The sequence below is a fragment of the Acanthaster planci genome, linkage group LG01 (assembly GCF_054643075.1).
Source record: "Acanthaster planci isolate LZ-2023a linkage group LG01, COTS_SCS, whole genome shotgun sequence".
NCBI lineage: Eukaryota > Metazoa > Echinodermata > Asteroidea > Valvatida > Acanthasteridae > Acanthaster > Acanthaster planci.
Genome location: NC_141777.1, coordinates 12264327 through 12277733, shown reverse-complemented (window position 1 = coordinate 12277733; position 13407 = coordinate 12264327). Strand labels below are relative to the sequence as shown.

The following is a 13407-nucleotide window of genomic DNA, read 5'->3' as shown; positions in this document are numbered from 1 at the left end:
GGAAATGTATTAGTGGTCATGATGCAAACTAACCGAAGGCTTGTTTAGCAGTGTAGGCCCTGTCTAGCTTTTGATGGCGTAGTGGCTATTTGGCTCATTCAACATGTTGTTTGGGAGAAAAATCAAAAGTCTTATTCATGGTCCCAACATCCTTGCTTTCATTTCATGTTGATATTTTCGTAGGGATTTGGAGGTAATATCTGATAGGCCTAAGTAAATTCTTTGTAACAAAAAAACAATATATATTAATAAAATCCGTCAACCCTCCCCCGGGATACTGCTGTCTGCCTGCAGTTTGGGCAGATAGGGGCCCTTACTGGTCAACACCAATAGCCACTGGCGCGAATTGGGGGAATGGGATTGGAAAATTGTTAAGGGGTTACCTGTCTGGCCATGGATTACCATATGACACTATAGAGGGCGATGTAGGCCTATGACTCGTAGTCCTGCAAACAGGACATCCAAAGTAGGTACTCGTGGCTTACTGGTGTGTTTTTTTCTCCCTTTTGAGTGTCAGTGAATACATTTTGATTGGGGATAATATATCCCCATCCCACAGAATTCTCACTCATGCCAGTAGCTCTATCCTGGAGAAGCCGAAGCCGTGCTGGATTTTACAGTCATTTGCAAAAGTTGAAGGCCACCTTGAATTTTATCGGTATTTCTGTCACTGGGCCTACATTACACTGTCTCACTGAATGATAACTTAACATAATTTTACAGTGGTGCATAACATCAGTGTAGTGCTACATACCAACTTGAATGAAATGCTTTTGCAAAGGCAGGTCTTGTATAACATTTTGTCTGTAAGGCAGCTTGGGTAAAAAAAAAGCAGTTTAAGCGAACAGAAATAAGGGAGGGCACACTGAATATTAGACTGTTAACATGTCAAATCATGGAAATGTAGTAAAAAATGTTCAACCAAGGTACCAAGGTTACACATTGAAAATAATGTATGTTTTGAAAACCTCCCTTTTTCAAACTCTTACTTGGTGTTTCAGATTTTTTTTTAACTTCAGAAATCCCACGTACAGACTAGGCTCAAAACATGGTGAGTGGGGCGTGAGCTGACTCCAGAGAATTCTACTCTTATAGTGAGAAACTTCTGTTCATCCAACCAAGCCCTTTGCATTATCCAGAGCAGTACCTTGGAGTAATGATCCACGGATTTTTGCTCAGTGCAGCTTGGGGTAAAACAAGACATTTGGATTTAAGTATTGCAAATCTGCTGTTTTATATGATTCAATTTAGGAATTGACAAGTTTTGAGTCGGCGTTAACCCTTCATGGATGAGGGTTATCCAGGAGTAGAGTAGTAACTTCAACGTTTAACTCTGTAGCCGTATAGCCGTCAGGTCTCTTATTTGCCATTTAGGCCTACTGTGGAAACTAACCAGACTTGACAACAGGTGGCAAAACAGCAGCCTTGCCATTACACAGGCTTGGCCGTTGGGCCATTATTCAGTCAACCATGTAGTGAAAGTAGTAACAGTTTGCCTTTAAAATTATTGACTTTGTTAAGCTCTGGGGGTGAGCTTGCTGTTTGTCCGTATGCACATTTCCTGAAAAGACGGTTTTGTACTGACGTCAGTCAGTTTTTGTCTGGGCCAAAAAGGTGGCTGCGTCCTTGATATTGCTTTCAATTCAAAAGGTTAGATGCCTTCTTGTTTCAGATTAACACAATTCAGTATAAATATCCGACAAATTGAAAACACAACTAAGAGCCACAATAATGTTATCTATTTCTACTTTGATGCGGCCTATACTCGGCAAGGTTCAAGAGTCTATATTTAATTCCGAGGAAATTGATTACTTATAATTATAATGCTTATTATTAAGACCTCTTTTTTATAATACTTCTTAGTGACGCCGGCAACATACTGCGTGAATTTAAAAAAAAAAACTTTTTGTTCACAACATACTTACAGTTTCAATATATGTACCAATATTTGGTTATACACAGTAACACACTGGACTTTTAATTCAAATTCATACGTTTCTTTGTCTTTAAATTATCCATGCATGCGGCATCTAGATTTTTTGCCGACTCTCCGAGTATATTTACGAGGAACATTATGCCACTTCATTGGTTCTTTAGAAACAAATGCCCGAATAGATGGAATTAAGCCAGGTACGAACAATGGTAATTCTTCTGACTGTCTTCTTAATCTGCTTTAAACAAATGCATAATTGTCAAGAGATTTTTTGACAAGCTGTTTACATGCTAGCAGTTTTGATTCCACACCCCAACGCCATGAATCGCCTTCAAAATGGGTTTTTAAGATACAGTAAATTATCTCAATACTGCCTTGCTCACTTGTTGTGATAGATTCAAAGAGTACTCTTGTGTGACCGTTTTTTTAATTATTTTGTTTCCTACTTGTTTTCTTCAGAAGACTGTGCAGCACAATATACCATCATGCGTCACTCGTATTTTAATATCAACACTACTGTTACCATTACAAGCTTGAACCCACACAACATTGTGTGTCCATTCCGGGGGGGGATACATCCCCCTATACACATGTTAATGTGGGGGATGAGCTATTGAATCACACCCAACTTTTGTGGTGAGCAAAAAAAATAGTAGAGTGTAAGAATTTTTCAGACTTCCAACGACTAAAATGCATTCAATATCACGCAAACAATGTAAACAATTTCAAAAGTCATAAATATACCATTTAGAATACATATTATAGATGCACATTAATATCATGAACATATCAACCTCTTTATGTGTCAACCCCTCCCTCTTTTCACACTTTAATGCCACTTTCCTCCCCACAACTTTCTCCTTCTCCAATCCCTCCCAATATCTTGCACAGATCTACGCCACTGCAATACAGGAATTAATATCAGTTAACAATTTAAATTGGTTTCTAATATAACTTAATCCAAAGATTATACAATTGTAAGTACATACAGACAAATCTGGGGAGTCGTTGTTAAGACTCACGCACGGGTTATTAGCTTCTGAGCTGCCTAGTGCTCGTATGTTGGATGTGGAAAGTATTATAGCAATGCCTTCTAATTCTTGTCAACGTTTGAATTTATACTACAAGCACTCATTAATTCGACTCCTTTGGACTCAAGCTCATAAGCTCACGTGCATCCCTCGACCAGAAAAGGTCGTAAAAGGACAAATCTCATCTTGAAATTAACAATTAATATCAGCACCCTCACTGGTAACAATTCCATCCAACCCTTAGAGGCCACTGTTCCCTTTTTCTTCAGGTAATGCTTTTTCGTTTACCTCCTACAAGTGCAAAAAGACTGAAAACTCGATGTTTGGCATAAAATGCAAAACTCTGAGTGATAACACGTAATGACAATGCATGTGCTACGCATGTGCAATGCATGTGCTCAGTGTGCCCCGCCAAACCATCCGTCTGAGAAGGGAGATCCATAATGTACTTCCAAGAAAGAACTGAGAAACATGATGTTTCAAGTATAGGAAGCTTTACACAGACCTAAAATGAATGTCTCAGTGAAATCATGTCCATCTACACGGCTGGCTTCCTTGTTTTCTTTGGACTGGCCCCCTCTTTTCAGATAATGCAATGAGTGTTTAACAGAATAGCTTACACAAGTTAGGGTTGCAGTAAAAAATTACATAATCTAACTTATGTAGGGGCGCAAAGAATGCGGGACAGGTGTGCTGGTATCCAAGCGGCATTTACATATTTGATTGCGTAGTTCGCCATGTGATCGTGCATGCGTAAAGCGGCGCGGGACTGGTGCAACTTTATGTTTTGTCTGGACTATGCCATGCTGCGCGTGGTGTAATCGGTGTCTGGCTGGTGTAGCGTGGTCTGGTGCGTGAACAGCGCTGAGTGTGTCCGAGAGAAAACGTAGTGCAGGAAAATCTACTAAAACGCATGACTGCATTTTGTGTACAAACAAATGTTACACTGAGGCTTCTTCCTGAGATGTCATCACAGTTTGCTCGTGAATATGGAAATACTCATTACCATAAAAAACCAAAAGGCATTAAAATACCCTTGAAAATAAGGTTTATTGAGGAATTAAAGTGAATTTTAAATGTTTGCTACTCAAAAACACTGATTGCAGCTACCCTTTAAGTAACCGTAACGTATCCGCAGTAGTAGACTTATTAGTCACGTGTACTGTTCTTAGTATCGGTAAGAAAGGATCGTGAATAGAACATCACTGACGTGTGGGTAGGGTTGTGGGCAGAGTTGCCGAGGTCTGCCCGAAGATCACCGTCTAGGAAGGTGGTGAAATACTGGACAGCCAGAGTGTCAGCAAACGCCAAGAGTTACCCTTTATTTTGATTTAGTTAGCACCCGCAATTGGCGGATATATCTTGTGTGCAGTCACCCAAGTGAGGAGTGCCCAGTTGCAGATACATGTTATAGGTTGCGGAGTGCGAACTATACGCGGCACTCTGCGATGTGTGGAGTGCCGGTTATTCAAGTGTTCTTTTGTAATTGTCTTTTGTGTTATTTTTGTATAGTATAAGATAAATTTCAAGTGTTGAAATATATTGGTTATATAAGCTAAAGAAAAGTATATTAAATAAGTTCAGTTAAACTTGCCGTTATTTCATGTGCCCAGACATGCTCATTGTGTCAGTCGACCAGATCCCCCAACCAATTAACAATCGGTGGTATAGTTCCACCAAAACGGCCCCTAACTCTGGACCTTAGATTGCTCGTCAAACTCCTGGGCCAAAGCTGATAATTAAGAGTTAGGTCAGGTGACTTTACTGTAGTCAGTATCAGAACAGGACAACACAACGCTCAAATAGTTGCAAACTTGAATTAGAGAGTGGAGAAGGACAGACTAAAGACATTTCTCAGTGAGAGTGCTAGTGGTGCACTCTGTAAAACACGCCGGTCAGATGGGAATCAGGTCAACTCGCCCCCTCGTCAAATCGCCCCCTTACCATCTCGCCCCTTTGCCAACTCCCCCCGACTGAGTCTCCCCCTTGCAAACTCGCCCCCCCGGCAAACTTGCTTCCTAACCAAGTTGCCCCTTCAGAGGAGAGTCCGCTGCTTTGGACATCTACATTTCTATGTGTCCTTCAGAAGGTGGGATATTGAAGAGTTCACCTTGAGAATTATTCAGTAAACTTGCGTTCAGATGATTCACTCACCCCCTAAGCGAAAGTCCGCGATTTGACATACAATGGTTGACCCACGAAACCATCTAAAAATCACCTGAAAACAAGCCTCTGCCAGCCCTCTGATCGATAAACTGAACCGCGCCACTAACATCATGTGATCCGTCCGACCAATCACCAGACGCTGTGCGGTGCGCGAGTCTAACGCAATTGCAGCGCGACGACGAGAAATCAAAGGGCTGGGAAACGATCCAACTTCCAAGCTTGACAAAGCAATCCTCAACCAAGAAACACTCATGAGTAGAATAACTGGTATTGAGAACAAACCGAGGGAAATGGAGGAATCTCTGCCTTCTCTTCCAAATCTATGGAAGAACTACAGGCGAAGAATGAATCCTTGATAGACAAGATCCCCAAGATGACTGTCGAATTGCAAACGGCGAGGATGAATGTCACAAACTTAAAGCAAACAACCCTTAGGCTGGAACGGCATTCCCGCAGTTATAATCTCCGATTTGTTGGTATCCCTGAAATCAGATCCAAGGATCCTGCTTATCCCTATAATGAGATGAACAAGATTCTCGCTGAAAAAAATATATCTTGGCTAGATTTGTCTATCGTCCAGAACTAAAAACTGTCTGGGCAAACTGTCAAGGCAACCCTTACGAACCCAGGAATCTTTGTCATGTGAGATCTTCCGTTAGATGATTTCAGAACCAAAAGATTTCTCCGTGACATCATGAAGAGGGCCCAAGAAGATGGAAAGGGAGCCGTTTTCAAGCAAAGCAGCCTGAACATTAATGGAGTAAAAATCCCTCCCCCATGAATAGCCCAACGCATATATATAAATCATAGCTTGGATTAATCATGTCAAGGTTAAGTGGTGATGATATTTGTACCTTTTTTTTATCTGATAGGACTTTGATAAGTTCCTTCTTTCTTAGAATTTCCTTAATTGACACCCCTAGCACATGTGTAAAGCGTTTTCCTTTCATTGAGTACTTAGAACTTCCCTGTTATGGTTATTCGCATCCTGTTATGTGGTATTTGTTATTGGTATGTGAAAAAAATTGTTCAGTTATAAATGCCTGTGTATGTATGCTGTAATGTCTGAACTAATGACAAATATACCACTCAATGCATTATTATCTATCATTGCCTGAAGTGTAAGTTGGTTTAAGACACAATTAAGCTCCCAGTATGGCTTAGATTAAAATATATATATTCAATTAATCGAGATATGTTTTGCAAAAAAGGCATTCAACTTTTAAAACAAAGATTTTTTTTCTAAATTCAATATTAAAACGAAAGGTTACCAAGCTTTTTGCGCTACTCATGGCCTCGATAGGGTCAAATTGCACGATCATTTGCGTAGGTTAAAAATGACCATTTTCCGAACCGTTGATTCCGCCTCACTTTGATATGATAGAAATCTGTATATTCTGTGAGTCTGAACTTCTGCTTTGTACACGTGTTTGTTTGGTTTTGTTTTCTGCGTGTTTTGCTTACACTTGCAAGTTGTTTGCTTAGGATTTAGTTGTGCAACACACGGTGAAAAACGTGTACAGGTAAGGATTGAGGGACGAGTTGATTGGCACAATCAAAACCGCGGTCCACGCGTAAATACTAGATGATAGTTTGACCCTCCCTGTCTGAGACAGAATCCCCATGATTATTATTGGCATCCAACAGCTGAAATCGGTTAAAATGATCGACGCCATCTTGATTGCCATTTTGATTTCACGTTCCCTGTGTGCATTTACTCGGACAGATTTTGCCGTCCGCTTCACACTGATAAAAATGGCTACGTAGCAAAATAGCACAATCAGGAAAGCAACCAGATTTACGCCAAGAAAGAGAACGATTGAAAAGATCCAAGATGGTTTCTCTCCTGAAGGTTTATGAGTGGTGTCAAACCTGTATAGGTCTCCTATGTCGTAAATCTCGCTAGAAAAAGATTGGGGCTCAAATTGGGCGTATACTGTCTTAGTGCTGAAAGGAAGGCCGATACATACATCCGAAAGTCCATATACGTCCGAATCAGTCCCAACAGAAAGTGTTGGCACTAAACTCAAACAAAGCGCCGAACACCATGAGACAACAACAAGGATTTTGGTTGTTTTGTCCTTGAAACCGATTTTTTTAAACGGAAAGACAATGCCAAGAAAACAGTCAATGCTGATAAGTGTAACGAAAAACACCGAAGCCTCACTCGACAGAACTGACAAAACTCCAGCGACTTTGCACGGTATGCTGACGCGCCAGTCTGGGGCATAGAAATAGTACTGGTCGCCATAAATTAGATCTGCCCCTGCTATGATTAACATGTACACACCCATCAGAAAGTCTGCTGCGGCCAGATTGCAAACCATAAGCGACAATGTCTTTTTTGTCCCTTCTTTCCCTTTCCGCTTAAGCCTCCAAATCAGCACAGAAAAATTACCGATGAGGGCGCTTATTCCTAATACCCATAATGCCACTCGCAATATGACGTTTGGCATAAGGCTGTCGCACAGGTTCAAAGCTGGTTTAACCTTTGTTGTCAGGCAGTCGTCCTCGATGGAAAAATTCTGTAGCTCAGAAAAAGCACAACACAGGCGGTAATCATCAACGGTCGTCCACCTGCAATGTTGATCAAAAAGACACGTCTTAATGCACTTTGAGGAATTCTAAACATAAGTTGTCTTAGGTTTAATAAGAAAAATACAAAAGTACAAAAAAAATAATATAAAAGAACCAACATCGTCTGAGGAAAACACTACTGCTTTCGTTGATATTAATCAAATTAGCAGTCACTCCCAAGGAAGCAACAATTTGTCTTGCGCGACACAGAAAGCAGTTGGTATCAATGTTTAATTATTTTAACACTAAAAGAGCCAGGTTACCAGTTATGTTGGCCCCCTTTCATAGCTGTGTGGGGGGATCCCTCCCATCCAGTTGAGGTACCTTTTTGAATCTTGGCATATACCTACAGATGCTCACCTCATTGTAAATCTGAAGTTTGAACTCGAAATAAATGGTTTTGTTGTTACGATTCCTTAAACATTCAAGGATGCGTGCCACAGTGCGTGCAGTGAGCACCACATACCCTTTTAAATGACCTGTCTCGGAAAACGGGTACTGCGCCACATTCATGTGTTTGATTTTCACAAAACTGGTGTCGAAATAGCCAAGCACTTCGACAATATTGGTAAAGGTATCATCCTGGATGGCGGATTCCTCCCCTAAGATCTTTTACGGTTAAAACAGTTTAGACAACTCTTATGGCAACTCTCTAACGAATTCAAAAATTTTATCCCATCTTCTAATTCAAAGAGCAAATCCATTGATGAGCATAACCCAGATATTCCATGACATACTGTGTCATTCAAATCCATTTCTGGGCATACTTTATGTCACATTGATGTTACCTAAGGAGATTGAAGCAGTTATGACCTGTTGTTTTCCATGGTAACAGATCGCAATTTTATCGGTTGGGAAATGGTCACTTTGTATACCACATATTACAATATGTTCCGGATCGCAAGAACATAAGCGACGTCCACCGTGGTACATGAATAATTACCTCATTCACCTTGAAACTGCTGTTTCCAAGGCCTTTCAAAGGGATGTCACACACTGTTTGCTTTTACACTTTACTTTTCTAACTGATCCGAAGTCTACTTTCTCACAACAGAAAGCTTTGATATTTGTATGAGACTTCCATATGACCACGAACTGTGGAAGTTTACGTAGGCCCCACATCAGCCTGGATGGGAATGGCGCGTCCTATTTTATGGAAATGAATTGAAAAAGAAATGTAACAAAGCCAAACAAATTAAATAATCTGCAATATTCAGTTCTTTGGGTGCAAATCGACCTGGAGCTTTTTTTCCCTTCTGTTTTTCTTTTTAAGTTTCACTGATCCAGGAAAATAATGTACAACCCTTGTCAATTTTTACTGTAAAACCCTTGTCAATTTCACGAAAATAATTGATTCCTCTATATGTGTACCACAAGTGAATCTCATACGGCTAAAACATGCGCGTCTGAAATAAATCAAAAAGGCTGAAATTAAACGCAGGGTCAGCAAAATTATTACATTTGATATATTTCGCACAGAAAAGAAATTTAACGACTCACTTCAGGTTTGAAGTCTGTATCCCTCCAAAAGCACCCTTTTCGATGTTAGAAATTGTCTCGGTCTTTCCCGACACATTGATCAGCGTACTGAATAAATTGGAATATATTGACATGATAGATCAACATTATTTTTAAGCAATTGCAGAAATAACATTTCAAGTCACATTTGTCGAAATGGCCATTACGAGCACCGCACTTTCCAAGTCACTGGCAACTGTTACCAAACCCTTCCCTGCATTTTTGGGTTTTTTTCGGCTGTTAAAGCAAGCAATCAGAGGCAAAAGTTGTATCTGCAAACGTAGTTCCACATCCAATATTTTTGTCTATAGGGTAGGAGCTTGAACCTAAATTCATCCCTTCCCCTCGTAAAACAGCTGCTGATGCACAAAAACATCAGCGGGCAGGTTTCACCCCCCCCCCTACTTCGGTTTGCCACTGCAGCTCCAAGGTTAGAGGTCTTTGACCCACCAGAGGTCTTTTGATGTATTATGTGTAATGAAATAGGCAGATTAAACATTTACCACAAAAATGTGTAATGAAACAGGCAGATCACATATTTACCACTAAACAGCATAAAACTAACACAAAACAGAGACAACCTCATACTTACAGCGACTGGAGGTTGGAAAGTCCGCTGAAGGCGTTGCGTGGAATATGATCAATTGTCAGACCTTCCACCCAACTGTCAAATCAAATGAATAATAACTTAATAAATATTCTGTACAACTAGCTATAGATCTTCAAGCATTTTCCACACGAAGACTTTAAGGGAGAACAGTCAACAACTGACTTTCTGACAGACTCGGTTCTGAATGGGCCTGCTGACCCTTGTGACTTTTCAAGGGACTTTTCAAGGGAGAACACACAATATTTTATTAGTCATAAGAATGCAATTGGAAACATAAACAAGTGCATCAATATCAATAAAAGTCAAACAGTATCAAGGATGTAAATAAAGTGATTCTGCATGTCAACCCTTCCCCTTTCATATCACAATCATCATACAGGAAAACACATGAAATACACTATGCAGTGTACGGTTTAGACAGAAGTTGGAAACGGAGGCTTTAAAGCGCCACCAATAGTTTAGTACAGGAGGCGCTTTTTTCACGTTTTCGGTAAAAAAAGCACGACCGCCTTGCCCCAACTATGTGAATACTTGGCCAGTCTGAGGAAAATCGTTTAATATACATGTATTGAAACATTCCGTCACATAAAGGGAGAAAATAGAAGGATGACTGTTTAAATTCCTCGGACTGTCGGCCTACCCCTAACCCCACATATTCAGTTTGTATAACGTCGGGCCTAATCCTAACCCTACTCTAACCCCTCCCGTTGGATTCATCTTCTGATCGACCTAACCCTCATCCCTACACAATCAGCCTAACCCTACCCGTTCAAGTCATCCAAAGGTCGGCCTAGCCCTACCTGGCATACTCATCCCACAACAGCCCAACCTCACCCGTTAGAATCATCTGACGATCGGCCTAACCCTCATCCGTACACAATCAGCCTAGCCCTAACCCATCCATTAGATTCATCCCATGGTCGGCCTTGCCTTACCCCTAAACCTATTTATTAAATAGATCCAAAGGTCGGCCTCACCTTACCTGGCAAATTCATCCCAAATCAGCCTAACCTTAACACTCCCCGTTAGATTTATCCAACGGTCGGACTAGCCTTAACACTAACCCTAATCCTTACCCTAGCCGATTCACCCCACGGTCAACCTAACCCTAGCCTAGCCCTAACCCTTTAATACACTACCTGTGAAAATTCATCCCACAGCAGCCTCACCCTAACCCTACCGGTAAATTAAAACAATTCAGATTCAATGACATAGTCATGATGATGATGATGATGACTTTAGATACCGGTAGTAGTGGGGGGAAATCCTAGACAAGAGGAATTTAAATTTAAATCCCAAAGAAAAAAAATAGACCAGATAAACTGATCTAATAGGGTCGTTTCACAAGAGCGTGCCTCTAAGAGTTTGCAACGCGTTGGCCAATCACAATGCCCAAAATCTGTCGACCCAATGCGCGTTTGGAAATGGTCGACAGATTTCGGGCATTGTGATTGGCCAGCGCGTTGCAAATATTGATGGCGCGCTATTGTGAAACGCCCACATTCAGTGGTTTCGTTCGCGGCCCTCTTCAAAATGTGATTTTCACAACAGACTGCGGGAAAATTGGATCTCGCGATTTACCTCCGTCGTCCTGTTTCAAAATAATATCGAAACCGCCCGGCTTATTATTCACTGTTACATTGGAAGCCCCCCTGCAATGGTTCTTCTTTTTATCACGATGTGATATTAAGACCTACGCGGACGGCAACCTGTGCAGTGAAAAAAGACTGATTTTACTATTCAAAGCACTAACGTTGCAGCTTTTCAATGAAGTTGGATCTGTTTACAGTCTGTGCTTCATACACGTACGCTATACGCCACGTACACGTGTAGCCCCAACTGGGAGCTGTTTTTAGTTATTTTATGGCATCCCAGCTTTGCCTTTTGCTGTTAAAAGTGTTTTTACAATGTTCTTTCGAAGTTTATTGTTGATTTCAAAATTTGCATATTGAATGGGCTGGGGAACCCCTGATCATGTATGCCCGGCGCTAAAAAAACAAACAAAAACAAAACGAGTGATACTTTCTGGTGTGCGCAATAGAGGGCAGCTATCTTTACCAAGCCGAAAGGGGAGTTATGGCAGCTGATGGACGGGGGAGCAACTGCAAGGATTGAAGCTGTCAGTTCGCTAGATCGAATGTGTCCACGTGAGTAACATTGTCAAGGGAAGACAGCATGACGCGTTCTCTCTGACGAAGTAAACATATCGGGAATGTTTAACAACTCACAGCCAATTGAGATTGGAGAGCCCACTGAAGGCATTTGACTCAATGTTACTGATGTTAAAGTCCTGGAGGTACCTGTCAAATGAAGGACAAAAAACACGATTAAAAACATCAGTTAAAAGAAAATAAAAACAATATTTTAAAGTCGAAAATAAAATTAATCACTTGAAGGTCACTTTCAAGGGTTGTACCTACCACTAACTGCTTCGAGAAGAGGTTGACCAGACCTTGGTTTATAAGTGCATGCTGGCAACGTATGGGTAACAACATTTCCTTAATACCCTCAGATTACCTGTACAGAGCCAATTCACATTTTCATATTCCCGTAACAGTAGTTTCCATTCCCATGCGAGTTTGCGCCAATAGAATTTCAATAGTACTATTTATCCTGAGCGAAAGATTACCTTACTCTTTTCTCTTAGGCAAATAAACCCTAATTTCAAGTACAGTCAGGAAACCGAGGTTGAGCCATCATAAAAGATAAAAATTGCTGTTTGTACCATCTAGACTGAAGGCACTGGATATTCAGCTTGCGGTGTTCTAGATATGACAACACGAATTAGACAGTACAAATAACCTACAGTGTCTGGAGATTGTAGAGCCTACTGAACGCATTTGCCTCAATGCAACCGATGCTAACGCCTCTCAGGTGACAGCCAAATGAAAGGAAAAGTATATAATGGTATTTAAAGTTGGAAAGAAATAAACTGCTGGTCAATTTGCCAGTAAACATTTATCTATAACCGTTTGGTGAACGTTGACATTATTTGGTATGAAACGATCTCCAAAGCTATGAAACTTGCTAAATCGACTGGAATCCGGCTACTGCGTAATTTTAACTTGTTTTTTATGGGGTACCCTTGAGTAATATGTAAAGTAAATGAAACTCTCTAATTCCCCAAACATTTAGTGGGGGCTCTCTTTTTCCAGATGACGTCGTTTCTGTATGATTCATTTACATCTGGAAACCAGACAAACAAGATGGCTCTTATGTCCTGTGTACACAGTAAAAAGTGTGGGGGTCAGTCTATTTTAGCGGCAGGCGTTACGTGCGCAAGCAGTTGCGATGGACATCGCGCGTAGTTCCAGGAGAAAGTGAGAGTAAAAAAAGGCACGTGGCCACACCATGCTTGGAACCAGATCCTGACCCGAAACCGGAGACGTTTGGGGGTGGGCTAACCCAAGTGGATCAAATAAGTGCAGAGATTAAAATTTCAGCACGAACTCCAACTTCCATTTAAGCAACGGCCACCCATGCACTCATATGGCATTAAGTTTCCTTTGCATCGTTTCACTAATCGATCATGTTTAATAAGCTCTGCCCCCGTGGGATTCTTGAACAAGAAA

At 40.9% G+C, this 13407-nt stretch overlaps 1 protein-coding gene across 1 annotated transcript; it reads right to left on the bottom strand.

The window, feature by feature from the left end:
* Positions 1–1569: 1569 nt before the first annotated feature.
* Positions 1570–13134, bottom strand: LOC147800388 (G protein-coupled receptor GRL101-like). The gene is made up of 6 exons (XM_087144026.1): positions 13110–13134; positions 12561–12600; positions 12064–12135; positions 9818–9889; positions 9208–9294; positions 1570–7707 (listed from the first exon to the last, which is right to left on the bottom strand). The coding sequence occupies exons 1-6, from the start codon at positions 13132–13134 to the stop codon at positions 6612–6614; spliced, it is 1392 nt and encodes a 463-aa protein (XP_087000152.1). The 3' UTR covers positions 1570–6611.
* Between the last annotated feature and the right edge of the window lie 273 nt (positions 13135–13407).